At 36.6% G+C, this 26,240-nt stretch overlaps 1 protein-coding gene across 1 annotated transcript in view; it reads left to right on the top strand.

Annotated features, from left to right (window-relative positions):
* Window positions 1–8,934: 8,934 nt before the first annotated feature.
* lin28b (lin-28 homolog B (C. elegans)) overlaps window positions 8,935–26,240 on the top strand; it is a 132,515-nt gene continuing 115,209 nt past the window's right edge. The window contains exons 1-2 of the mRNA XM_055149108.1: window positions 8,935–9,027; window positions 10,234–10,439. Of these exons, the coding sequence (XP_055005083.1) occupies window positions 9,018–9,027; window positions 10,234–10,439 (216 nt within the window). The 5' untranslated portion in view covers window positions 8,935–9,017. The remainder of the gene's footprint in view (window positions 9,028–10,233; window positions 10,440–26,240) is intronic.

Below are 26,240 nucleotides of genomic sequence, written 5' to 3'. Positions count from 1 at the left end.
GCATCGCAGTTTAAGAACGAGAAACAAAATCGAAAAATGAAAAAAACGAATCGTTTTCTGTTTTTTCATTTTAGTTTTCGAGACAAATAATGAAGAAAATAGCTGTTTTTTTGTTTTGTTATTTTTAGTTTTATTTTGGAAAAAACAAATGAACAAATGACACACGGATTCAAAAACTTTGTTCTGTATATGAAATTATTTAAACTTTTGCGTTTCTTGCAGCGCTCCTTCGGATATGATTTAGTTTTTGTGTCTGTCCTTCGACTACACCAAGTTTTTTGTATCATTTAACATTTTGTCCTTCACGTTACATTAACTTTAAATTATAAATCAAGACCGTTTCTCTTACTTGGGTAGTAGTTTGCCCAAATACTTTTCAATCTTACTTTCGCACTTGAAGTAACATTAGACTTTAAGAGCTGCTGATTTTCGAGAGTTAATCTCCTCGCTAATTACTCAAAACGGTTTTGTCTCGCCTTTTTATTTCACAGTCCACGTCTCAGACCCGTAGACCACTTTTCTAATTACTGATCCAATATCGGTCCAGGGTTGTTGTTTTTTTTGTAATGCTTAAAATGTTTGAATTGTTCGTATTTAAAAATAGTTGTGAGTGAGTCATCGCAGTGAGTCACGGTGGAACTTAAAGCATGTGCTGTTCTTGGAAGCTCTCAATCTGGCCAAACAGAAGCATGGGGCCACGTAAGGATACAAGCTCCACTTATATCACATTTAAAAGCCACGGAGCCGCACGAACGTCAAACGAATCGACGTTTTAGGGCGAAGTCGGCGCCGATTGTCGAAAACGCTCCGTAACTTTTGATTCCCGTGTTGTGTTTTATGATAATGGGCATCGGGAAAAACTGAAATACTTCACGTTGACTCATTCCTAGTGACTAACGCAGAGGAATGAGCGTTTTTTTGGTTTACGTCCCAAATATTTTTTCAATTACTGAACCGCAGAATGTACAGGGGGTTAGTCACCATCAGGACGGCAAAGAACGGACGCAATTACCTAATCGCAAAATCACAAAAAATCCCTGTCGTTTAGGTCTGTTCCGAACACACAGTCGGTCACAAAATCGCAATGTTCGTAGAAAAAAATCGTTCAGTCCGACCTATAATATATTACGATTATTCTCTTCGTTTTCTTGTTTGCATGCTCTGAAAATCTGATGTTTTTCATATGTTCTTGTTCCCGAATACCTTGTGTACGCTTTTATCAAGATGTCGTAAGTTTTGGTTTTCGTTAAGGGTCGGACGAGATACAGTTTCGACGAGAAGAGACACGAGAACGAGACAGGACGAGATTTACGGCGTGCAGTTCGGTTCCCAGTTTTAGGCTACGTTTACTTGATGACGGTCTGAACAGAAGATGCAAAAGTGGCGTCGCGTCTTCACTTTTTATTCCACGTTTAGACAAGTTTTCGGGAGGAAATCTGCGTACATACGGTGACGCAAAAAGTGTGTGGAATTCGACGTGTTTGTTTCTGTGTACTGTATGTATGTGACGTAAACGTGTACGCGACCTGAGCAGATCTGACCAGAGTTTTGCGTCTTGGGCAGTGTAGACGGAAACACTACGGCGGAGCGTATTCAACTTTTCCACTCTGGAGGGTGGTTTCAGGTTTTCACATTTTTAAGCCCCAAAAAAGCGTCACCGTCTAAACGAAAGGCACTTCCGATAAAATATTTTGTCGTTTTTACCCGCAAGCGTTCTCGTGTAAACAGGTCCTCACCATTTTTGATTCCTGCTCTGATTTTTGGGACTAAACGTTCTCAAAAAATTTTACTCGGCAGTACTCTAATTTTTCAATCCAAACAAAAAAAAAAAAAAAACATGATAAAATCTCAGTTCCAATCTATAATTTCAACAAAACGAGACGAGACACAAGATCGGACCTACGAGAACGAGACAAGACGAGATTTTGACTCGACTTTAACTTTCGTGCATTTCAGTTTGCAGTTTTAGCCTCACCAATTTCAATTTACTGCTCTGCTTTTTGGGATTACTCATTCTTTAAAAAATTTACTTGCCAGTTTGAATCTAAAATTTCCACAAGACGAGACACGAGATTGGACCTACAACGACGAGACAAGACGAGATCTTGACGTTATTTATTTGATTTAGTACTACTTTTTGGGACTAAACATTCTCAAAAAGTGCGTAGTCCAGGTTCACCGGTACTCTATTTTTTCAATACAAACGTTAAAACATGAGGAAAAAATCTCAGTTCCAATTTACAATTTTCACAAAGCGAGACGAGACACGAGATTGAATCTACGTGAATCCGACAAGACGAGATTTTGACATTATTTACGCTACAATACATTGTGCAGTTCAGTTCCCAGTTTTAGCCTCACTTTTATTGATTTACAGCTTTGATTTTTGGGACTACACATTCTCAAAAAATTTAACTTGCCGGTACTCAAAACATGAAAAATCTCAATTCCAATCTACAATTTCCACAAGACGAAATGAGATTGGACCTACGAGAACGAGACGAGACACGAGATTTTGACTTAATTTACGACATAATAAATACATTGTGCATTTCAGTTTGCATTTTCAGCCTCACCATTTTTTTTTTTTTTGAGAATATGTAATCCCAAAAACGCTCGCCAGTACTCCAATTTTCCAATCCACACTTAAATCCATGATAAAATTTCAATTCCAGTCTACAATTTCCACAAGACGAGTCAGGAGATTGGACCTACGAGAACGAGACAAGACGAGATTTTGACATAAATAAATTGTGCATTTCAGTTTGCACTTTTAGCCCCACCATTTTTGATTTACTGCTCTGATTTTTTTGCACTACGCATTCTCAAAACACGTAACTCGCCAGTACTCGAATTTTTCAATCCAAACGTAAAAACATGGTAAAATTTCCACAAGACGAGACACGAGATTTGACCTACGAGAACGAGATGAGATTTTAACATTATTTACGCTATAATAAATGCATTTTGCAATTCAGTTCCCAGTTTTAGCCTCACGAGTTTTGATTTACTGCTGTGACTAGGCATTCTCAAAAAATTTAACTAGTTTCAAAGTACAATTTCCACAAGACGAAACAAGACACGAGACTGGACCCACGAGAACGAGACAAGACGAGATCTGGACATTATATATTTGATTTACTGCTCTGACTTTTGGGACTACACTTTCTCAAAAAAATATTATTAAAGATTATTTCACTACAAATGTAAAAACACAAAAAAATCTCAATTCCAGTCTACAATTTCCACAAGACTGAACCTACGAGAACGAAACAAGTCGAGATTTTGACTCGATATAAGATATAATAAATATATTGTATGTAAATCGCCAGTATTCTAATTTTTTCAATCCAAACATAAAAACATGAGTAAAAAAATCTCAATTCTAATCTTCAACGGGATGAAGCACGACATTGGACCTACAAAAATGACACAAGACGAGATTTTTAGGCTATAAATGCAGACTTCTGTAAAGCCATTTTAAGAATAAAGTGTGTTTTTGTTGCACTATAGATGAAAATAAAATTACGTCTATGTCCAAATGTCGCACAAATGACGATTAAACGTGTTCTTAATTTGTCCAGAAGCGGTTTACGGCGACCAGAAGCCGACAAACGAATGCATTTAACCATAAAAAGTTAAGATAATAACCAAAACGTAACTTGTCTCTAGCCTGTGTAATTTTAAGTAAAGTTAAAAATTGAACAGTTGCTGCTAAAGAAGCCAAAACCGACTTTATTTGCAAAAAGTTGCACATTTGCACAGTTATATCGAACCTTCTCACAGAGTTGTACGTATTTTTGTACCATTTTATGTCATATTTTAACATTTACTTGCGTCGCTTGTAAAGATTTAACGCCAGTGCAGAGTTTTTGTTTAGTTTCTTTAGTGAAAACTCCAAAAAATAAACATTAACCCACTGTTAAGCTACAAAAGCCAAGATATTGACAAAGATGCTGGTTTTATCTGCATGTATGATGCATCTGTTGTCAATTTTTAAACCGTGATTTTAAATTAGTTTAACAATAAAACAACTAAAATCAAATATAAACATTTAACCTATTTTTTTTTTACTCAAATTAGGCTGAATATGTAACAAAACAACAAGAAAGTGATGACAAAAATCTAAAAACTTAAACGATCCACTGCTATAATAAATATCATTTCGTGCATTTCAGTTTGTTACTTTTAGCCTCGCCGTTTTTGATTTACTGCTCAGATTTTTGGAACTACGCATTTTTTGAGAATGCACCACCTCACCACAACTTTTTTTTTTTTTTTTTTTTCCTCCAATCTAAATGTAAAAAAATGAGGAAAAATCTCAATTCCAATCTACGGTTTCCATAAGACATAAAACAAGACACGAGATTGAGATGAGATCCTTCGAGAATGACACAAGACAAGATTTTGACATTATATATTTGATTTACTGCTCTGATTTTTGGGATTACTCATTCTCAAAAAATATAACTTGACGGTACTCTATTTTTTCAATCCAAACGAAAATACAGGAGAAAAAACTAAATTCCAATCTACAATCTCCACAAGATTGAAATTCTCTACAAGAATGAGACAAGATGAGATTTTGACATTATTCAGGCTAGAATAAATATTTTGAGCATTTCCTGCATTTCAGTTTGCAGTTTTAGCCTTACATTTTTAATTTACTGCTGATTTTTGGAACTACGCAGCCCAGTACTTTCTAATTTTCAATCCAAATGTAAAATACGTGAAAAATTTCCACGGGACAAAAGACGAGACACGAGATTGGACCCACGAGAATGAGACAAAATGAGATTTTGACCTTATTTAGGCTAGAATAAATATTTTGAGCATTTCCTGCATTTCAGTTTGCAGTTTTAGCCTTACATTTTTTGAGGATCATAGTCCCAAAATGTAGAGCAGTAAATCAAAAATGGTAACTCGCCGGTACTCAAAACATGAAAGAATCTCAATTCCAGTTTACAATTTCCAAAAGACAAACGGAGACACGAGATTGGACCTACGAGAACGAGACAAGACGAGATTTTGACATTATTTACGTTCTAATAAATGCATTTCGCAATTCAGTTCTCAGTTTTAGTCTCAACATTTTTGATTTACTGCTCTGATTTTTGGGACTACGCGTTCTCAAAAAATTTAACTCTCCGGTACTCGAAACTCAAAACATGAAAAAATCTCAATTCCAGTCTACAGTTTCCACAAGACGAGACGCGAGATTGGACCCACGAGGACGAGATTTTGACATTATTTACGCCGTAATAAATACATTGTACATTTCAGTTTGTAGTTTTAGCCTCTTTCAATCCAAGCGTAAAAACATGAGGAAAAAAAATCTTAATTTCAATCTACAATTTCCAAAAGACGAGACACGAGATTGGACCCACGAGAACGAGACAAGACGAGATTTTGACATTATTTACGTTATAATAAACGCATTTTGCTATTCAGTTCCCAGTTTTAGTCGCACCATTTTTGATTTACTGTTCTGCTTTCTGGGACGACGTTTTCTCAGCAAATGTAACTCGCAGGTACTTTATTGTTTCAATCCAAACGTAAAAACATAAAGAAAATCAATTCTAATCTACAATTTCACGAGACTGGACCTACAAGAACGAGACAAGGCGAGATTTTGACATTTTTCAGGCTATAATAAATACATTTTGCATTTCAGTTCCAAGTTTTTGCCTCCCCATTTTTAATTTACTGCTGATTTTTGGAACTACGCAGCCAGTACTCTAATTTTTCAATCCAAATGTAAAATACGTGATAAAATTTCCACGGGACGAGACAAGACACGAGATTGGACTCGCGAGAATGAGACAAAACGAGATTTTGACATTATTTAGGCTATAACTGGGACTAAATAAAATCTCAATTTCAGTCTACAATTTCCACAAGACGAGATACGAGATTGGACCTACGAGAACGAGATTTTGACATTACATACTCCCAGTTTTAGCCTCACCATTTTTGATTTACTGATTTTTGGGACGACACGTTCTCAAAAAAAGCATAGTCCAAACTCGCCGGAACTTTTTTTTTTTTTTTTCCCCCCATCCAAACGTAAAAACATGAGGAAAAAACTCACAAGATCACTTTTACTCTGCTCTGCGTACACAATTTTGTCCCACGAGATCTTGTCCCATCCCTAATCTTCATTTATACGAGTACAAACCCACTTCCCGATTCCGTTGTTGCGTACAGTTTGTCCGAACTTCAAACTGTGCCATAAAATTCGAAGCGGACGCGATAACAAAGACGTTGACCGATTTCTTCTTCAGTTAGTACTTTTACTACAGCATGCACTTGCATCTTGAAGTAACTTGCGATACTTTCTGCGTTGAACGACTGTGGAAAATACGTAATTGCGATTTTTTTTTTTCCGACAAGCGCTTTTTATGATTTAATACGATTTTGTTTAAGGAAGAATCGTTTTGTTTCGGAACACGACTTAAAAAAGAAGATTTAGTCGTTCGTGGAGGAAATAGCGGCTTCGTTTAATCCTGCGCTGCGTTTATTTACACCGAAACGATGCCGTGAAGCGTTCAATCTCTCGTTTTTGCTTTAAGTACTGTCACCGGTTTTCCCTGTCTGAATGTGTGCTTTCCTGTTTTTTTTCCAGTCAAATTCCAGGCAGGATTTCTTCTGGCACAGGTCCGGGCCTAAGTCGCGCTTGTATTGATTTGAATATGACAAGTGGAGCATCATGTGACCAGAAGACATCCACGTTTTTCTCTCTTTTTTTTCTTCTTTTCCTCCTTTTTAAAACTTGGGTTTGTTTTTCTGGGTTTTCGCAGACATTCCTGAGCCGTGAGTTCAGCCCTCCCCTCTCTTTCTCTCTCTCGCTCTGTTTCTCGCTCCGTCTCTCCTCCTTTCCTCTCTCTTCTCCTCCCCCTCGCTCGTTTCTTTCTCTTCCTTCTCCTCTCCTCTCGCTCTCTCTCTTCTCTGGACACTGATGCTGCTAAAGCTACATGAGCTGCAACACAATATGGCAGCCGACAACTCTGGAAGAACTCTACTTTTCAACTCCGGTCCTTTTTATTTTTATTTCTCGACGTTCTGAGACGTGCTTTGTGACGCTGTTTTCCTTCCATCTGTTCATTTTACCCAATTCACAAACTTGTAACAAATAATTTAAGCCTGTTTTTGTGTCGATATGTATTTTTGTCTCGTTTTTATTTCTTTTGCAGACTTCTGTAAAGCCATTTTAAGAATAAAGTGTGTTTTTGTTGCACTATAGATGAAAATAAAATCACTTCTATGTCCAAATGTCGCACGAATGACGATTAAACGTGTTCTTAATTTGTCCAGAAGCGGTTTACGGCGACCAGAAGCCGACAAACGAATGCATTTAACCATAAAAAGTTAAGATTATAACCAAAACGTAACTTGTCTCTAGCCTGTGTAATTTTAAGTAAAGTTAAAAATTGAACAGTTGCTGCTAAAGAAGCCAAAATCGACTTTATTTGCAAAAAGTTGCACATTTGCACAGTTATATCGAACCTTCTCACAGAGTTGTACGTATTTTTGTACCATTTTATGTCATATTTTAACATTTACTTGCGTCGCTTATAAAGATTTAAAGCCAGTGCACAGTTTTTGTTTAGTTTCTTTAGTGAAAACTCCAAAAAATAAACATTAACCCACTGTTAAGCTACAAAAGCCAAGATATTGACAAAGATGCTGGTTTTATCTGCATGTATGACGCATCTGTTGTCAATTTTTAAACCGTAATTTTAATTTAGTTTAACAATAAAACAACTAAAATCAAATATAAACATTTAACCTATTTTTTTAACTCAAATTAGGCTGAATATGTAACAAAACAACAAGGAAGTGATGACAAAAATCTAAAAACTTAAACGATCCACTGTTTTTACGATAACTGAATGTCACGTATCACGTTGTAAACAAGATTCAAGTGTTTAAATAAATGTGTTTTTTGTGTCCTGAAGTGAAATGCTGTCTGTCCAATTTGATGTATAGCTCATACTTTACTAAACTTTACGTTCCAGAGAAGATTTACTCACATTTTTTTGACTTTTACGCGCTTAAACTCGTTCACGGACACTCGCAGCGACAAACCGAAGTATTTTTTCCGCGAATAACACTTAAAACCACGTGCGTTTTCGCCATATGCATACTATACCGTGCTCACAGAAGAGCTCGCCTCCCATTGGCCGACGCGCGCATGCATATTCATCGCTCCTATAGCCATTGTCATTTGCCTCTCGCTCGCGATTTTTTCCATTTGTTCCACGTGCGTCATTGATCGTTACTAATTTCCCCCTATTTCCCTAATCGCGTAATTATCCAATTATAATCTCGTTTAATCCCGTTTTAATTCGATTGCGGTGGGTAATGGTCTTGTGCAGCTCGCTGTGAGACGACGCGCGGTGCACAAAAGCCGCGGGATAAACTCGGTGCAAAAAACAAAACAAAACAAAAAGCAGAAGCAAAAGGCGCACGGTTCCAAACGCCGAACGCGGAACGTGCGAGGCCGAAAAAATTAGCAGCAAGAAAGCGTGTAATTGGCAAAGTCACGTGTTCTCACTACGGGAACGGGGCACAGCCAGCTCTCCAGCGAATGAGAGCGCAGGAAGAGAAAGAGGGAAAAAAGAGGAGAGGGAGAGAGAGAGAGTGAGTGAGCGCGGACAGAGAGAAGCAGGCGAGCGGGCAACGGCAGCGGCAGGAGGAGAAGCAGAAGCAGCAGCAGAAGCAGAAGCAGCAGTAGGAGCAGTAGTAGTAGTAGGAGCCACGCCGCGCCGCGCCACCACCACCACGTCCACGGGAGGGCAGAGACCGACCTAGTCCAGGGCACGGAGAGACACGGGAGGGAGACATGAGCCGAAGCGCGCCAGGCGAACCCGAGCACGCCGTACCATGCGAGCGAAACTAGGCAGCGGCAGCAGCAGCAGCGAGGATGTCGGCTTTATGGTGACTACCGCAGCCCGCGTTGGCAGAGGAAGCTTCTTCTCTATTGCAACTTGGGCGCAGAGGGTCGACAGGGGAACATGGCCGAAGGTTATTCTTTCTCCCAATTCTTTTTTCCCTTTTTTTCCCCTTCTCTTTTTCGCGGTATCGCTTCTGTGCCCCGCGCGTAATCGTAAAGCAAGGTGCAACGCGATTCTCGTACGGCGAAAAGGAGGAGGAAAAAAAAAAAACGCGATAAATACCGTGCACACGCTGGCTCGGCTCGGCTCGGGCTGCGGGCTGCGGGCTGCTGGCTCGGCTTTCCCCCCCTCTTCCATACGGCGTGCACCTTATATCACAGCTCTGCGTCGGGAGGAGCGGCCGCGCATTGTTACGTGTCCGCCGAGGGGGCCACCTGCCTTCGGGGAAAAACCGCGAGGAGAAGTGGCCCCGGTCGCTTTTCGGAGTGCGCGATTCGGACGAAAACATCTGTCAGCGAGTGGCAAACAACTTTTTTTGCGGGTGGAGGGGGGGGAAGAAGAAGAAGAAGAAGGAGGGAAGGGAAGGGAGCGCGGAGGGGTGTGGGGGTCAATAATTCACGCATGCATCTCGGCGTGAAAGTGGTACAGGGAATTACTACGAGTCTTGAACGCGCTGCCGGGATTTCCCTCCGTAGTTCTGGCGTGTTTTTTTTGTTCGTAAACGCGCTTTGGCAAAAAAAAAAAAAAAAAAAAAAAAAAAAACGTGCTCGCTCCTTGTGTCCATGCGGCAGCGGGATGGTATCGTGTAACTTTTTCGCACCGCGTTGATGATGTCGTAGCGGACGCACACGTACATGAAATTTGGATTCTGAACGCGTTTTTTTTTCGCCAAGTGTGTTTTAGTTTCTTCGTGTTTGCTCGACTTATTTGAACAAATATTAAATTGATTTCCAAAGCAGTGTCCTTTCCAAAGTTTAGTCTTGTTTTAGAGCTGGTTTAGGGTTTTTCTAGTCTTGGTTCAGTCCTGGTTTAGTCTTCTTCTAGATCTTGTTTAAGTCTTGGTTCAGACCTGGTTTAGTCTACTCCTAGCCTCGTTTCTAGACCTTGTTTTCGTCCTGATTGAGTCCAGGTTTAGATCTGGGTTGAGCCCTGGCGAAATCATTAGCGTGTTCCGCAGCTTTGATTGTTTTTTTTATACGTTCCTTAAAAGCGAAAACGTGCTTTCTCTCCCACTTTCTCTCCATGCGCCAGTGCCAGTGCCCGTAGCCTAACTTTGCACTTTTTGCTTGCTCGTGTCGCCCCCCTCACCCCACCCCACCCCCCGGTTTTGTCGCAGGAGGGCCGGGTAAAGGCGGCGGGGAGGACCGGACCGCCAAGTCCAGTGGCCGGGGAGAGGGGCACGAAGAGCGGGGACGAGCGCAGATCCTGGCCGGGACGGGCTTCTGCAAGTGGTTCAACGTCCGCATGGGCTTTGGATTTATCTCCATGACCAGCAGCGAAGGGAGCCCCGTGGACCCCCCCATGGATGTTTTCGTCCACCAAGTAAGGCGATTTTATACGTAAAACCCGTGTGCGTAAAAGTGCCCGGTTTGAGCTTTTAGCAGACGTGCAAACCAGCTTTTTCCAGCTTTTTAACTTGGTGTTTTTGTGCAGGATTGAAGTAAAATCGACTTACTATTAACATGTAGCTACTTGTGCTCGTAATCCACTATAATTTCAGCCTGTAATTGTAATTTGTTGCGTTTAAAATCATAAACTACGACAAAACAAAACCCACTTTTCGCTGTCCACTCGTTTCTACATCTGCAAATTTACATAACAGCTCTGCAACGCCTGTTGTGATTGGACAGAGCTAAGAGAATATGCAGATTGTGCTTTTAAAACGACACAATTTAGATTTTTGGAAAAAGTATTCAAGTAAAGATGAAGTTGCATGTTTAATAATGTGCCTCTTTAATTACAAGTACTGATGCCAGATTTTCACTTTTTACTTTGACTAAACGGAAAAAATATGCATGAAAAATAATAATACTAAATTGTTACATGTCTAGTTATGTATTTATTAAATCGAGACTAAAACACAACTAAACCAGGACTAAAACTCGACAAAAACACGACTAAACCTTGGACCAAAACACTACTAATTCAGGACTAAAACAGAACTAAAATGCGACAAAAACATGATTAAAACGCGACAAAAACACGACTAAAACTCGACAAAAACACTACTAAACCTTGGACCAAAACACAACTAATTCAGGACTAAAACACAACTAAAATGCGACAAAAACATGATTAAAACGCGACAAAAACACAACTAAAACTCGACAAAAACACGACTAAACCAGGACTAAAACACGACTAAACCTTGGACCAAAACACTACTAATTCAGGACTAAAACACAACTAAAATGCGACAAAAACACGATTAAAACGCGACAAAAACATGACTAAAACTCGACAAAAACATGACTAAACCAGGACTAAAACTCGACAAAAACACGACTAAACCAGGACTAAAACACGACTAAACCTTGGACCAAAACACAACTAAATCGGGACCAAAACATGACTAAACCTCGGACTAAAACACTACTAATCCAGGACTAAAACACGACAAGTAAAATCGACTTACTATTAACATGTAGCTACTTGTGCTCGTAATCCACTATAATTTCAGCCTGTAATTGTAATTTGTTGCGTTTAAAATCATAAACTACGACAAAACAAAACCCACTTTTCGCTGTCCACTCGTTTCTAAGCTTAGAAATTTACATAACAGCTCTGCAACGCCTGTTGTGATTGGACAGAGCTAAGAGAATATGCAGATTGTGCTTTTAAAACGACACAATTTAGATTTTTTGGAAAAAGTATTCAAGTAAAGATGAAGTTGCATGTTTAATAATGTGCCTCTTTAATTACAAGTACTTGATGCCAGATTTTCACTTTTTACTTTGACTAAACGGAAAAAATATGCATGAAAAATAATAATACTAAATTGTTACATGTCTAGTTATGTATTTATTAAATCGTGACTAAAACAAGACTAAAACACAACTAAACCAGGACTAAAACTCGACAAAAACACGACTAAACCAGGACTAAAACACGACTAAACCAGGACTAAAACACAACTAAAATGCGACAAAAACATGATTAAAACGCGACAAAAACACGACTAAAACTCGACAAAAACACGACTAAACCTTGGACCAAAACACTACTAATTCAGGACTAAAACACAACTAAAATGCGACAAAAACATGATTAAAACGCGACAAAAACACGACTAAAACTCGACAAAAACACTACTAAACCTTGGACCAAAACACTACTAATTCAGGACTAAAACACAACTAAAATGCGACAAAAACACGATTAAAACGCGACAAAAACACGACTAAAACTCGACAAAAACACAACTAAACCAGGACTAAAACATGACTAAACCAGGACTAAAACGTGACAAAACATGACTAAAACTCGACAAAAAACACAACTAAACCAGGACTAAAACACGACTAAACCTTGGACCAAAACACAACTAAATCGGGACCAAAAACATGACTAAACCTCGGACTAAAACACAAGTAAAATCGACTTACTATTAACATGTAGCTACTTGTGCTCGTAATCCACTATAATTTCAGCCTGTAATTGTAATTTGTTGCGTTTAAAATCATAAACTACGACAAAACAAAACCCACTTTTCGCTGTCCACTCGTTTCTAAGCTTAGAAATTTACATAACAGCTCTGCAACGCCTGTTGTGATTGGACAGAGCTAAGAGAATATGCAGATTGTGCTTTTAAAACGACACAATTTAGATTTTTGGAAAAAGTATTCAAGTAAAGATGAAGTTGCATGTTTAATAATGTACGTCTTTAATTACAAGTACTTCTGCCAGATTTTCACTTTTTACTTTGACTAAACGGAAAAAATATGCATGAAAAATAATAATACTGAATTGTTACATGTCTAGTTATGTATTTATTAAATCGTGACTAAAACACAACTAAACCAGGACTAAAACTCGACAAAAACACGACTAAACCAGGACTAAAACACAACTAAAATGCGACAAAAACATGATTAAAACGCGACAAAAACACGACTAAAACTCGACAAAAACACGACTAAACCAGGACTAAAACACGACTAAACCTTGGACCAAAACACAACTAAATCGGGACCAAAACATGACTAAACCTCGGACTAAAACACTACTAATCCAGGACTAAAACACGACAAGTAAAATCGACTTACTATTAACATGTAGCTACTTGTGCTCGTAATCCACTATAATTTCAGCCTGTAATTGTAATTTGTTGCGTTTAAAATCATAAAATACGACTAAACAAAACCCACTTTTCGCTGTCCACTCGTTTCTACATCTGCAAATTTACATAACAGCTCTGCAACGCCTGTTGTGATTGGACAGAGCTAAGAGAATATGCAGATTGTGCTTTTAAAATGACACAATTCAATTTATATTTTTGGAAAAAGTATTCAAGTAAAGATGAAGTTGCATGTTTAATAATGTACGTCTTTAATTACAAGTACTTCTGCCAGATTTTCACTTTTTACTTTGACTAAACGGAAAAAATATGCATGAAAAATAATAATACTAAATTGTTAGGCGATTAGTTACGTATTTATTGCAATTTTAGTAGAGTTATAGACTAAAACACTTAAAAGTCTGGTATAAACTAGGACTAAAACACGACTAAAACGAGATTAAACCAGGACTAAAACACGACTAAAACGAGATTAAACCAGGACTAAAACAAGATTAAACCAGGACTAAAACACGACTAAACCGGGACTAAAACACGACTAAACCGGGACTAAAACGAGATTAAACCAGGACTAAAACACGACTAAAACGATATTAAACCGGGACTAAAACACGACTAAACCGGGACTAAAACACGATTAAACCGGGACCAAAATGCGACTAAACCGGGACCAATACACGACTAAACCAGGACCAATACACGACTAAACCTTGGACTAAAACGCAACTAAACCAGGACTAAAACAATGAAAAACATTCATTCATTCACAGAATGAATAAATATTAATTAATGACAAATTAACCATCTACAACTATGATAATCATTATTAAATGTTAATAATTGTACCCTAAAATAAAGTGTTACCAGATTTTTAAGTTTTTTTTTTGTCTATAACTCTACTAAAATTGCAATAAATACATAACTAGTCGCCTAACAATTTAGTATTATTATTTTTCATGCATATTTTTTCCTGGTTTAGTCGTGTTTTAGTCCTGGTTTAGTCTTGGTTTCGTTGTGTTTTAGTCCTGGTTTAGTCGCGTTTTAGTCCTGGTTTATACCAGATTTTTAAGTTTTTTAGTCTATAACTCTACTAAAATTGCAATGTGTAACTAGTCACGTAACAATTTAGTAGTAGTATTTTTCATGCATATTTTTTCCTGGTTTCGTCATGTTTTAATCCTGGTTTAGTTGTGTTTTAGTCCTGGTTTTGTCTTGTTTTAGCCTCGGTTTAGTCCTGGTTTAGTCACGTTTTAGTTCCTGGTTTAGTCCTAGTTTAGTCGTGTTTTAGTCCTGGTTTAGTCATGTTTTTGTCCTGGTTTAGTCCTGTTTTAGTCTCGGTTTAGTCCTGGTTTAGTCTTATTTTAGTCTTATTTTAATCCTGGTTTCATCTTGTCTTAGTCCTGGTTTAGTCTGGTTTTAGTCCTAGTTTAGTCCTGGTTTATACCAGATTTTTAAGTTTTTTAGTCTATACCTCCACCAAAATTGCAATAAATACGTAACTAGTCGCTTACAATTTAGTATTATTATTTTTCATGAATATATTTTTCCGTTTAGTCAAAGTAAAAAGTAAAAATCTGGCATCAGTACTTGTAATTAAAGACGTACATTAATAAACATGTTACTTTATGTTTACTTGAATACTTTTTCCGCCTCTAGAAATAAAAAACCTCGTGTTTATCTTCAATAATTACAAATACAATAGAAAGTGATCCTTTTTGGAGCTCTGTGTTTGTTCTTTTTCTTTTCTTGGCTTTGCAACAAGACGTTTTTTGTAAATAAATGGCGGTTAAAACAGTTTTAAGATGCCGGAAGCGCGTGTAGGAGTTGATAGCATATTGTGGATTCCTTATAGCTCGAAAATAGCTACGGAATTGCTGTTGTGTGTGAATTACTAAATTATTAAGCAGATATATGCGCTGTTATTGAATGTTTGCTCGGATACAAATTCACCAACGTGCTCTTTAGGTTTATGAAGTGAATGTATGCGAGTGGGAAGCTGTATTTGCAAGTTAAGAGCTATTTTAACTCTTTTATTTGTTGTTTTTGACGTGTTGTGGTTGCCAGATTGACATTTTCTGATCAAAATTGCTTTTATGTGTTTATATTTTCGAGTATTTTTGCATATTAAATGGAAAAAAACAGATTCTGAAACGTTCAATACTCAAAATAATGACAAAATAATGCGATTTTCAACATTAAATCTTAGTACTTTATTCATTTCTAGTCGTTTATTGGGGTCTATGTGCTCTTATACTTCAAAAAAAGGTTCGTTTTTGTCTCATGAATGTGACTTTTTAGTATCGATACCTGAGAAAAATGAGGATTGCGTTTCTGTACTTAGTTTTAGATTAATATCAGATTTTTTTTATTCTTTGGACAACTCTAGTCGTGGTTTCGTTGTGTTTTTGTCCTGGTTTTGTCTTGGTGTAGTCTTGGTTTAGTCGTGTTTTTGTTGTGTTTTAGTCCTGGTTTAGTCTTGGTTTAGTCTTGGTTTAGTCGTGTGTTTTAGTCCTGGTTTAGTCGTGTGTTTTAGTCCTGGTTTAGTCTTAGTCCTGGTTTCGTTGTGTTTTAGTCCTGGTTTAGTCTTGGTTAGTGCTGGTTTAATCTTAGTCCTGGTTTCGTCTTGTTTTAGTCTTGTTTTAGTCCTGTTTTAGTCTTGTTTTAGTCCTGGTTTAGTTTTGTTTTAGTCCTGGTTTAGTCTTTTTTAGTCCTTGTTTTGTTTTAGTCCAGGTTTAGTTTTGTTTAGGTTTAGTCTTGTTTAGTCCTGGTTTAGTCTTGTTTTAGTCTTGTTTTAGCCCTGGTTTAGTTTTGTTTTAGTCTTGGTTTAGTCTCGTTTTAGTCCTGTTTTAGTCTTGTTTTAGTCCTGTTTTAGTCCTGTTTTAGTCCTGGTTTAGTCTTGTTTTAGTCCTGGTTTGGTCTTGATTTAGTCCTGGTTTAGTTTTGTTTTAGTCCAGGTTTAGTTTTGTTTTAGTCCTGGTTTAGTCTTGTTTTAGTCCTGGTTTAGTCTTGTTTTAGTCCTGGTTTCGTCTGTTTAGTCCAGGTTTAGTTTTGTTTTAGTCCTGGTTTTAGTCTTTAGTCTGTTTAGTCTTTTTGTCTGTTTTTTAGTCCTGTTTTTAGTCCTGCTTTAGTCCTGTTTTAGTCCTGGTTTCGTCTTGTTTTAGTCCTGGTTTTAGTCTGGTTTAGTCCTTGGTTTAGTCTTGTTTTTAGTCCTGGTTTTCGTCTTAGTCCTGCTTTAGTCCTGGTTTAGTCCTTTAGTCCTGCTGGTTTAGTCCTGGTTTAGTCCTGGTTTCATCTTGTTTTAGTCCTGGTTTAGCTCCTCTCCTGCTCTTCCAGAAATATTAATGACGTAATAATATGTAAACATTAACAGCAGAGATGCTTTAAATCCTCGAGCTGCAAGATCTCGCGAGATAAAATCGCCGCAAGATCGTGCAAACGAGAGAAAAAGAGAAAAATGATCTCGTGTTTACATTTGGACTGGACAAAAACGGGTTACAAGCTCGAAAAAGCAGGACTAGAATGAAAACAAAAAAAATGAAATCAAATAAATACAAAATTACGACGCCAAAATTGGGAATTAAATGGTGAAAAATCTCATCTTCTCGTTCTCGTGGACCCAAACTCGTATCTTGTTATTATCAGTAAAAGTAAAATACACACACATAATTTTGCAAACTGTTCTTAAGCATAAATAACTGCATTTTTTATTTTATTTATTTTTTACATGTTTTACGTCTGTCGTTGCTTTAGTCTATCCACACACATTGACAAGTGAGTCACAATCGTTCTAACGTGCCGTCTGGTGTCCCCGTTACATTTACCCACGTGAAAATATATAAAATATATTCATTGTTTTAAAAGACACTTAGAGACTGAGACTTTATTGTTCCAAAAGGGAAATTTCTTGGACAAAGTAGCTCAAAAATCACATTAAATTGCAATAACAAAGAGTAATAAATATATAAAAATGGTAATAAACTTCTAAATAAATAGCAATTTTAAAAAAAAAAATGGCGAGAGACTAGTGTCAAATAAGACTTAAATTGTATAAATGTACGTACAAGTAAGTAAAAAAACTATTACATACTTGAATTTGTGAACATTATTGAACATTAATGAGTCAAGTCCTGGTTTAGTCCTGTTTTTAGTCTTGTTTTAGTCCTGGTTTAGTCCTGTTTTTAGTCTTGTTTTAATCCTGGTTTAGTCTTGTTTTAGTCCTGGTTTAGTCCTGTTTTTAGTCTTGTTTTAATCCTGGTTTAGTCCTGGTTTAGTCGTGGTTTAGTCTTGGTTTAGCCCTGTTTTTAGTCGTGGTTTAATCCTGTTTTTAGTCTTGTTTTTTGTCTTGTTTTAATCCTGGTTTTAGTCTTGGTTTAGTCTTGGTTTAGTTCTGTTTTTAGTCTTGTTTTAATCCTGGTTTTAGTCTTGGTTTAGTCCTGTTTTTAGTCTTGTTTTAATCCTGGTTTAGTCTTGTTTTAGTCCTGTTTTTAGTCTTGTTTTAATCCTGGTTTAGTCGTGGTTTAGTCTTGGTTTAGCCCTGTTTTTAGTCCTGTTTTAATCCTGTTTTTAGTCTTGTTTTTAGTCTTGTTTTAGTCTTGGTTTAGTCCTGTTTTTAGTCCTGGTTTAGTCTTGTTTTAGTCTTGGTTTAGTCCTGGTTTCGTCTTGGCTTAGTTTTGCTTTTTAATCCTGGTTTCGCTGTGTTTTTGTCCTGCTTTCATCTTGTCTTAGTCCTGGTTTAGTCCCGGTGTAGTCCCGGTTTAGTCCCGGTGTACTCCTGGTGTAGTCCTGGTTCAGTCCTGGTGTAGTCCTGGTTTAGTCCTGGTGTAGTCCTGGTTTATTCGTGTTTTAGTTTAGTGTTTTCGTAGAGGATGTTTTATTGTTGACTGAGGTGATCGTGTCTCTGAACAATTAATATTACCGTATTTTTCGTCTATTTTCATACAAAATGGTAACACATTTCTAAATAAGTCACAATAGCAAGAGACCGGTGTTGAACAAGTCATAAATTGTATAAATGTGTGTAAAAGTAAGTAAAAAAACAAATAGATCATAATACAAATCGCAGTATGTCACAGTTATATACAAACTAAATTCACTGAAAGGAAAATTTAGTGTGTTTGAAAGTGTGTACTAAAATATAGACTTAAATATTTTTTTTTCCTACACTCACAAAATAGCTGAGATTTTGTGCCATGTTGTATTCAAAATGTAAAAAATTTCAGTAAAATACATATCAAATTTAAGCCTAAACTCCTTCAAATTACAATATCTTAAGTGTGTTGTCTTATTTTTGTATTATTCATGAGTATTTGTGACACGATTAATGGTTTTGGCAATTGACTGAAGAAAATAAACTAAGAAATGTTCATAACAATAACAAAACACTTATTTTCAACACGTATTTCAATAAAACTAACGATGAGAATTTGTATTTAAATGGTCACGGTGAATTGAAATGCTTTTTCGCGTGGTCAGTGTGTGATTCTAACAGCCTGGTTTACTTATTCACTCTAAAAATTGCAAAGCTAAATAAAAGAATTGTATGATTTTGTTGGAAGTTCGGACGTCTATAGTGATACTGACCTAAATTGTGCTTTTAGTCCTGGTTACGTGTTGGTTTAGTCCTTGTTTTAGTCGTGTTTTAGTCTTGTTTTAGTCGTGTTTTAGTCCTGTTTTAGTCGTGTTTTAGTCCTGGTTTCGTCCTGGTTTCGTCCTGGTTTAGTCATGGTTTTGTCGTGTTTTAGTCCTGGTCTTTTAGTCTTGTTTTAGTCCTGGTTTCGTCGTGTTTTAGTCCTGGTTTCGTCGTGTTTTAGTCCTGGTTTCGTCGTGTTTTAGTCCTGGTTTAGTCCTGGTTTCGTCGTGTTTTAGTCCTGGTTTAGTCCTGGTTTAGTCATGTTTTAGTCCTGGTTTAGTCATGTTTTAGTCCTGGTTTATAACAGATTTTAAAGTTTTTTTTAGTCTATAAGACATAAATTGTATAAATGTAAATACAAGTAAGTAAAAAAACAAATATTGTAATATAAATCACAGTATATACAAGCTAAATTCAATGAAAAGGAAAATATTATGTGTCTGAAAGTGTGTGTGTGTGTGTGTGTACCAAAATAAATGCTTTTTAATTAGGTCTTTTTTTCCTCCAATCATGATCGCTGACATTTTCTGCCATCTTCTAATTCAAATACTAAAAAATTCTGCAAAATACAGGTCAAACTTGAGCCTAAACTCCTTCGGATTGTAGAATTTTTTTGAGTGTGTTCGTAACAATAACAAAACACTTATTTTCAAGACGTATTTCAGTAAAACTAACGATGAGAATTTGTATTTAAATCGTCACGGTGAATTCAAATGCTTTTTCGCGTGTGGCCAGTGTGTGATTCTAACAGCATTATTTACTTATTTATTATTAAAAAAAAAAAAGCAAAGTTAAATAAAAGAATAGTTTGATTTTGTTCAGGTCTCAGAGGCATTGTTTTTCAATATAAAACCAAAAATAAGAAAACGAATAAACAACAATTTTCTTCATTATTTGTCTCCGAAACCAAAATGAAAAAACAGATAACGATTTGTTTTTTCAATTTTCGATTTTGTGTTTAAATGAAAAATGGAGGAAAAAAAAATAGATAACGACTGTTTACGTGACTTCCATGATGCAGGACTGAACCAGGACTGAACCAGGACTGAACCAGGACTGAACCCGGACTGAACCAGGACTGAACCCGGACTGAACCAGGACTGAACCCGGACTGAACCAGGACTGAACCCGGACTGAACCAGGACTGAACCGTTTTCAGTCCTGATCTGTCTCGGTCTGGTCTCGCGGCCTCGGTCTCGGCCCCCGTCCTGGTCCCCGTTCTGGTCCTGGTCCCAGTCTCGGCCTCAGTCCCAGTCTGGTCCCGGACCTGGTTCAGTCCTGGTTCAGTCCGACATCACAGTTTAAGTCACAGAAACGGGAAAACGTCTGTTATCTGTTTTTTCATTTATACACAAAATCGAAAACTGAAAAAATTAATCGTTATCTGTTTTTTTTTTTTTCCATTTTGGTTTTTTTAGACAAATAATGAAGAAAATAGTTGTTTTATCGTTTTTGTTTTTTTCATTTTGTTTTTTTTAGACAAATAGTTGTTTTATCGTTTTTTTAATTTTTGGTTTTATATTAAAAAACAAATGAACGATACACGAATTACATTATAGTGATACTGACCCAAATTGTGCTTTTTATGTAACAAGATTATGCAGCTGTTTGGAAGAAATGTCATTTTTATATTTATAAATGATACTGAAATACATTTAGAGATGTTACAGAATCATGTATTTGACAAATTTTCTAAGATTTTGTACGATATTATTGCTCGTTTAGTTTGGATCTTAGTTCAGTCTTGGTTCGAAGTCCTGGTTTAGTTTTAGACTCGGTTTTGACCTTGTGTTTGTTCTTATTTAATCCAGTTTTGGTTTAACGTTTGAGTCCGAAATTGAATGAAATCAATAACGTATCTTGTTTCGTGTTTTGAATTGCAAATGTAAACAACTTTTTAATAATATTCACATAGGAAAATTTGGAAAATATTGAATTGCAATTTTTATAAACGAGCGATTTATGTTTTAATAAAAGGATTCTGTTGTTTTTTTTTTAGTTTAAACCAAATAATCAACAAAATATAATAAATATATAACAATATAAGCAATACTAACAAAGTAAAACCGACATTGGCCCATTCATGTATTAGACACAGATACAAACATTTCAGAATGTAAATAATATATTCATAATAGTTGAAATCTCAAGTCCTGTAACCAAAAAAAGGTTCCCAAATCTTCTTAAAAATATTGCCTTTACGATGAAGCCGACACGTCAGGTAATCGAGAGAAACAAAACCAAAAAACGATCTTTTACCGTTGAGTTTTAATGGGAGTCTGTTCAGAAATCCAATTCACAAGTCGACTTTTCTATTTTCTATTTTATTTATCTTTCACCACGGGGTTAATTACACCAAGAAACAGAAATAAAAGATTGTTAGTCAAATTTACAGACATAATTTTTTGTATTTCTTGTCCATTTGTTTGCCAGAATTGTTGCACTTTTGGACAGGACCAAAAACGGTGTGTCAGGGCACCAGTCTCGCTCTTGCACCTCAAACACGACGACGAAGACTTAGGTTTAAATTTATTACGTCGATAAGGGGAGATATGTACGACGGAGTATAAGGGTCAGATTAAAAAAAAAAAATAAAAAATGCTGGCGCTACGAGAATAAAATATAAGTAGTGTATAGTATATAGATATAAAGTATACAGAATGAAGAAAAACATTTCAACATTAAAGTCGTAATATTATGAGGAATAAAGTCGAAGCCAGAAAACGTTGTAATTTTCAGAGAATAAAGTCTTAATTTTACAGGAATAAAGTCTCAATATTATGAGAATAAAGTCATAATTTTCAAGAATAAAATCAAAGTTAAAATGAGAATAAAGTTATAATCAGACCAGAACTGAGACCAGGATTGAGACCGGGAACAGGACCAGGACTGAGACTGGGACTGAGACCGGCACCAGACCAGGACCAAACCGTGATACCGGGACCAGATTAGGACTGAAAATGGTTTAGTCCTGGTTTAGTCCTGATTCAGTCCTGGTTCAGTCCTGGTTCAGTCCGTATGCGGCGCAATATTCCCGCATCTCATTTTAAAGTCACGGAAACACCATTTCCCATTTCTGTGACTTAAACCAGGAATAAACCAGGACTAAATCGTTTTCAGTCCTGGTCTGGTCCCAGTCTCAATCCTGGTCTTAGTTCTGGTTTGGTTCCGTACCTGGTTTAGTCCTGATTCAGTCCTTTTTCAGTCGAATGAACGAATGATACACGGATTCTTCTCCTTTTACAAAATGCTCCAAATCCTCCAGAGCTCCAGCCTCAGACTCATTCAGACTTTCCGAGCAGCCGATATTCTCGTATTATTACGACTTTATTTTGACTACGACTTTATTCATGTAAAATTATGACTTTATTCTCATAAAATTACGACTTCTTCTGGCTTCGACTTTATTCTCATAATATTACAACTTTAATGTCAAAATGTTACGACTTTATTCTCGTAGTGCCAGCATTTATATATATATATATATATATATATATATTTTATTTTTTTTTTTCTGACCCTTATACTCCGTCGTAGATGTGAATTCTGTGGACAATCAAATAAGATTCTGTTTAAAGTTGACGGTTTAAACTCGTCCAGAAGAATTAACAAAAGCTGAAATAATAAAAGAATCACATTTCAGAACGTGTAGATTTGTGACGATAATTACTGTATCGACTTTGTTTAATACGTGACAGATGGAACAATCATTTTTATGCGTCAGTGTTTTTGTTTCTGCTTTTGAGAAAATATTATTAGCAGGTTTCACAAGACGAGATTAGGTCAAGATGAGATTTTGACATAATTTGTAATTTAAAAAAAGCAGCACGATCCATTTCACAATTTTGGATTCACTGTTTTTTAATTTATTTTCTGTAATATTTGTAGTGATGTTCTTTAGAACTACAGCTTTTCAAACTGTGGAACTCACCAGCTCTTAATGCTTTTTTTTTTTTTTTTTTTTTTTTTTTTTTTAGTCCACACGAAAAAAAATCAGTTTAATAATATTTAATAATGCAGTTCTCATAAATTTTTTAAACTTTAAGGTAATTTAGTCGATTTTAGATGTATCCCAGAAGTATCACGGTTTTGTTTTGCAAAAGTTCAACGTAAGTTTTCATTTTTAGCCATAAGATTTGGATGAGAATTATAACTTGGTCTTAAAATCCCACAGTTTAATTACCCGTGTGTAATCTTTGTTATTGATCCGTGTGCGTAATCTGCGTGTTGTTAGTGTTGGTGTTGGTGTTAGCAGCGTGTCTCGGTTGCTGGGCGACGGGAGCGGCTCCGTAGTTTTCACCCGTCACGTTTCGGCGACGTTCTTGCGGTCCGTCGAGGCTCGTTTGGGGGCTGCGACGGGATCGTGATGTCGTTTTCCAAAAGCCGCGGTTTGTTTGTTTGTTTGTCCGCACGGCAGCGCAACACCTGAAATGCCGACTTCGTGTGGACGAAAGACTAAAACGAATAAAAACTTCACCGTTTCGACCAAAAAAATGTTGTCGTGTGGACAGGCCTTTGATCTGTGAACTCTTTTCAACAATTTTCACAAGATTAGGTCCACGAGAGCGAAACAAAACAAGATTTTGACATAAAATGCAAATAAACGTCTCTTATTTGGCCGTATTGAGTCAACCTCTCTTGTCACCTTATTTATAGCTAGATTATTTGTCTAATTATTGATTAAAAGTCAAATTTTTGATTATTATGGCAGCTAGGGATGAGGCAGTTAGGGACGAGAAAAAAACAAACACAAACTCCACCTTTTTGATCAAAAAATGTTGTGCTGGAAATTTATGTCACCTCAAAAACTTCAGCTTTAGTGATTTGAAAAATGATCTCGTAAGATTTGTTTTACACAATTTGAGAAGCTGGAGTTCCAGTGAAGTCTAAATTGTGCACTGCTTATTTATTACAAACCATGTCAAAATCTCGTCTCGTCTCGTTCCCGTGGACCTAATCTCGTGTCGTGTGTCTCGTGTGTGAATATAGAGGCCAGATTTGTATTAATTTTCAACAATTTTCACAAGATTAGGTCCACGAGAGCGAAACAAAACAAGATTTTGACATAAAATGCAAATAAATGTCTCTTATTTGGCCGTATTGATTCAACCTCTTCAAGCTAAGAGCGTTTGTCACCTTTATTTGTCTAATTATTGATTATTATGGCAGTTTGGGGTGTGACGAGAAAAAACACTGTGTTCACTCACCCGAAACCGTGTGGACGAAAGGCCAAAACAAATAAAAACTTGACAGTTTCGACCAAAAAACGTCATGTGGACAGGCCCTTAATCTATATCACACCTGAAAACGAGCATCTAAACTACAGGGTCATTAGTTTTTCTATAATAAGGCAGATTTTTTTAGTTTGTGCTGGAATTTACGGTACCTCCAAAACTTCAGATTTAGTGATTTGAAAAATGATCTCGTAAAACTTTTTACCTTGGACTAAAAAAAGAGTTAAGAGCTGGTGAGTTACCCAATTTGTGAAGCTGTAGTTCCAAAAAGCAGTACTACAAATACTACATAAAATAAAAAATAAAAAAACTGAAGTCAAAACTGTGTAATGCATCGCACTGCTTATTTATTACAAACCGTGTCAAAATCTCGTCTTGTCTCGTTCCCGTGGACCTAATCTCATTTTGTGGCGTGTCTCGTCTTGTGTGTGAATATAGGGGCCAGATTTAGACTATTTTACCCCAATTTCATGAACTCTTTTCAACAATTTTCACAAGATTAGGTCCACGAGAGCGAGACGAAAGAAGATTTTGACATCATACGCAAATAAACGTCTCTTATTTGGCCGTATTGATTCAGCCTCTCTTGTCACTGTATTTATAGCAAGATTATTTGTCTAATTATTGATTAAAAGTCAAATTTTTTATTATTATGGCAGCTAGGGATGAGGCAGAAAAAACCAAACACAAACTCAACATTCTTTGATTGAAAATGTTGTGTGGACAGGTCTTTAATCTATATCGCACCTGAAAACGAGAATCTAGACTACAGGGTCATTAGTTGTTGTTTTTTTTTTTTGTTTTTTTTAAATAATTTTGCAGATTTTGTTGTTTGTGCTGGAATTTACGGCACCTTAAAAACTTCAGCTTTAGTGATTTGAAAAATGATCTCGTAAGATTTGTTTGTTTTACACAATTTGAGAAGCTGGAGTTCCAAAAAACATTACTACAAATAATAAATAACATTTTTTTAAAAAAGCAACAATTGTGAAGTCAAAATTGTGCACTGCTTATTTATTACAAACCGTGTCAAAATCTCGTCTCGTCTCGTTCCCGTGGACCTAATCTCGTGGCGTGTCTCGTCTCGTGTGTGAATATAGAGGCCAGATTTATATTATTTTTCAACAATTTTCACAAGATTAGGTCCACGAGAGCGAAACAAAACAAGATTTTGACGTAATTTGCAAATAAATGTCTCTTATTCGGTCATATTGATTCAAGCTAATGGCGTTTGTCACCTTATTTATAGCAAGATTATTTGTCAAATTATTGATTAAAAGTCAAATTTTTTATTATTATGGCAGCTAGGGGTGGAACGAGAAAAAAATGCTGCTTTTGCTCACCCAAAACCGTGTGGACGAAAGGCCAAAATGAATACAACTGGTTTAGTCTTGTTTTAGTCCTGGTTTAGTCTTGTTTTTGTCCTGGTTTAGTCTTGTTGTAGTCCTGGTTTAGTCTTGTTTTAGTCCTGGTTTAGTCTTGTTTTAGTCCTGGTTTAGTCTTGTTTTAGTCCTGGTTTGTTTTAGTCCTGGTTTAGTCGTGTTTTAGTCCTGGTTTAGTTTTGGTTTTAGTCTGGTTTAGTCTTGGTTTTAGTCCTGGTTTAGTCTTTGTCTTGTTTAGTCCTGTTTAGTCTTGTTTTAGTCTGGTTTAGTCTTGTTTTTAGTCCCGGTTTAGTCTTGTTTTAGTCCTGGTTTAGTCTTGTTTTAGTCCCTGGTTTAGTCATGTTTAGTCCTGGTTTTAGTTTTAGTCCTGGTTTAGTCTTGGTTTTAGTCCTGGTTTAGTCTTGGTTTGGTTTAGTCCTGGTTTAGTCTTGTTTTTAGTCCTGGTTTAGTCTGGTTTGTCCTGGTTTGTCCTGGTTTAGTCTTGGTTTTAGTCCTGGTTTAGTCTTGGTTTTGTCCTTGGTTTAGTCGTTTAGTCCTGTTTAGTCTTGGTTTTTAGTCCTGGTTTAGTCTTGGTTTTTGTCCTGGTTTAGTCTTGTTTAGTTTTTGTCCTGGTTTAGTCTTGGTTTTAGTCTGGTTTAGTCTTGGTTTAGTCCTGTTTAGTCTGGGTTAGTCTTGGTTTTAGTCCTGGTTTTAGTCCTTGGTTTTAGTCCTTGTTTTAGTCCTGGTTTAGTCTTGTTTTAGTCTTTCCTGGTTTAGTCTGGTTTTAGTCCTGGTTTAGTCTTGGTTTTAGTCCTGGTTTAG

The sequence above is a fragment of the Boleophthalmus pectinirostris genome, unplaced genomic scaffold, assembly GCF_026225935.1.
Source record: "Boleophthalmus pectinirostris isolate CB_2022bp ecotype Guang Dong unplaced genomic scaffold, ASM2622593v1 HiC_scaffold_13, whole genome shotgun sequence".
In the NCBI taxonomy this organism is placed as follows: domain Eukaryota; kingdom Metazoa; phylum Chordata; class Actinopteri; order Gobiiformes; family Gobiidae; genus Boleophthalmus; species Boleophthalmus pectinirostris.
This window is presented reverse-complemented; position numbering and strand designations above follow the sequence as displayed.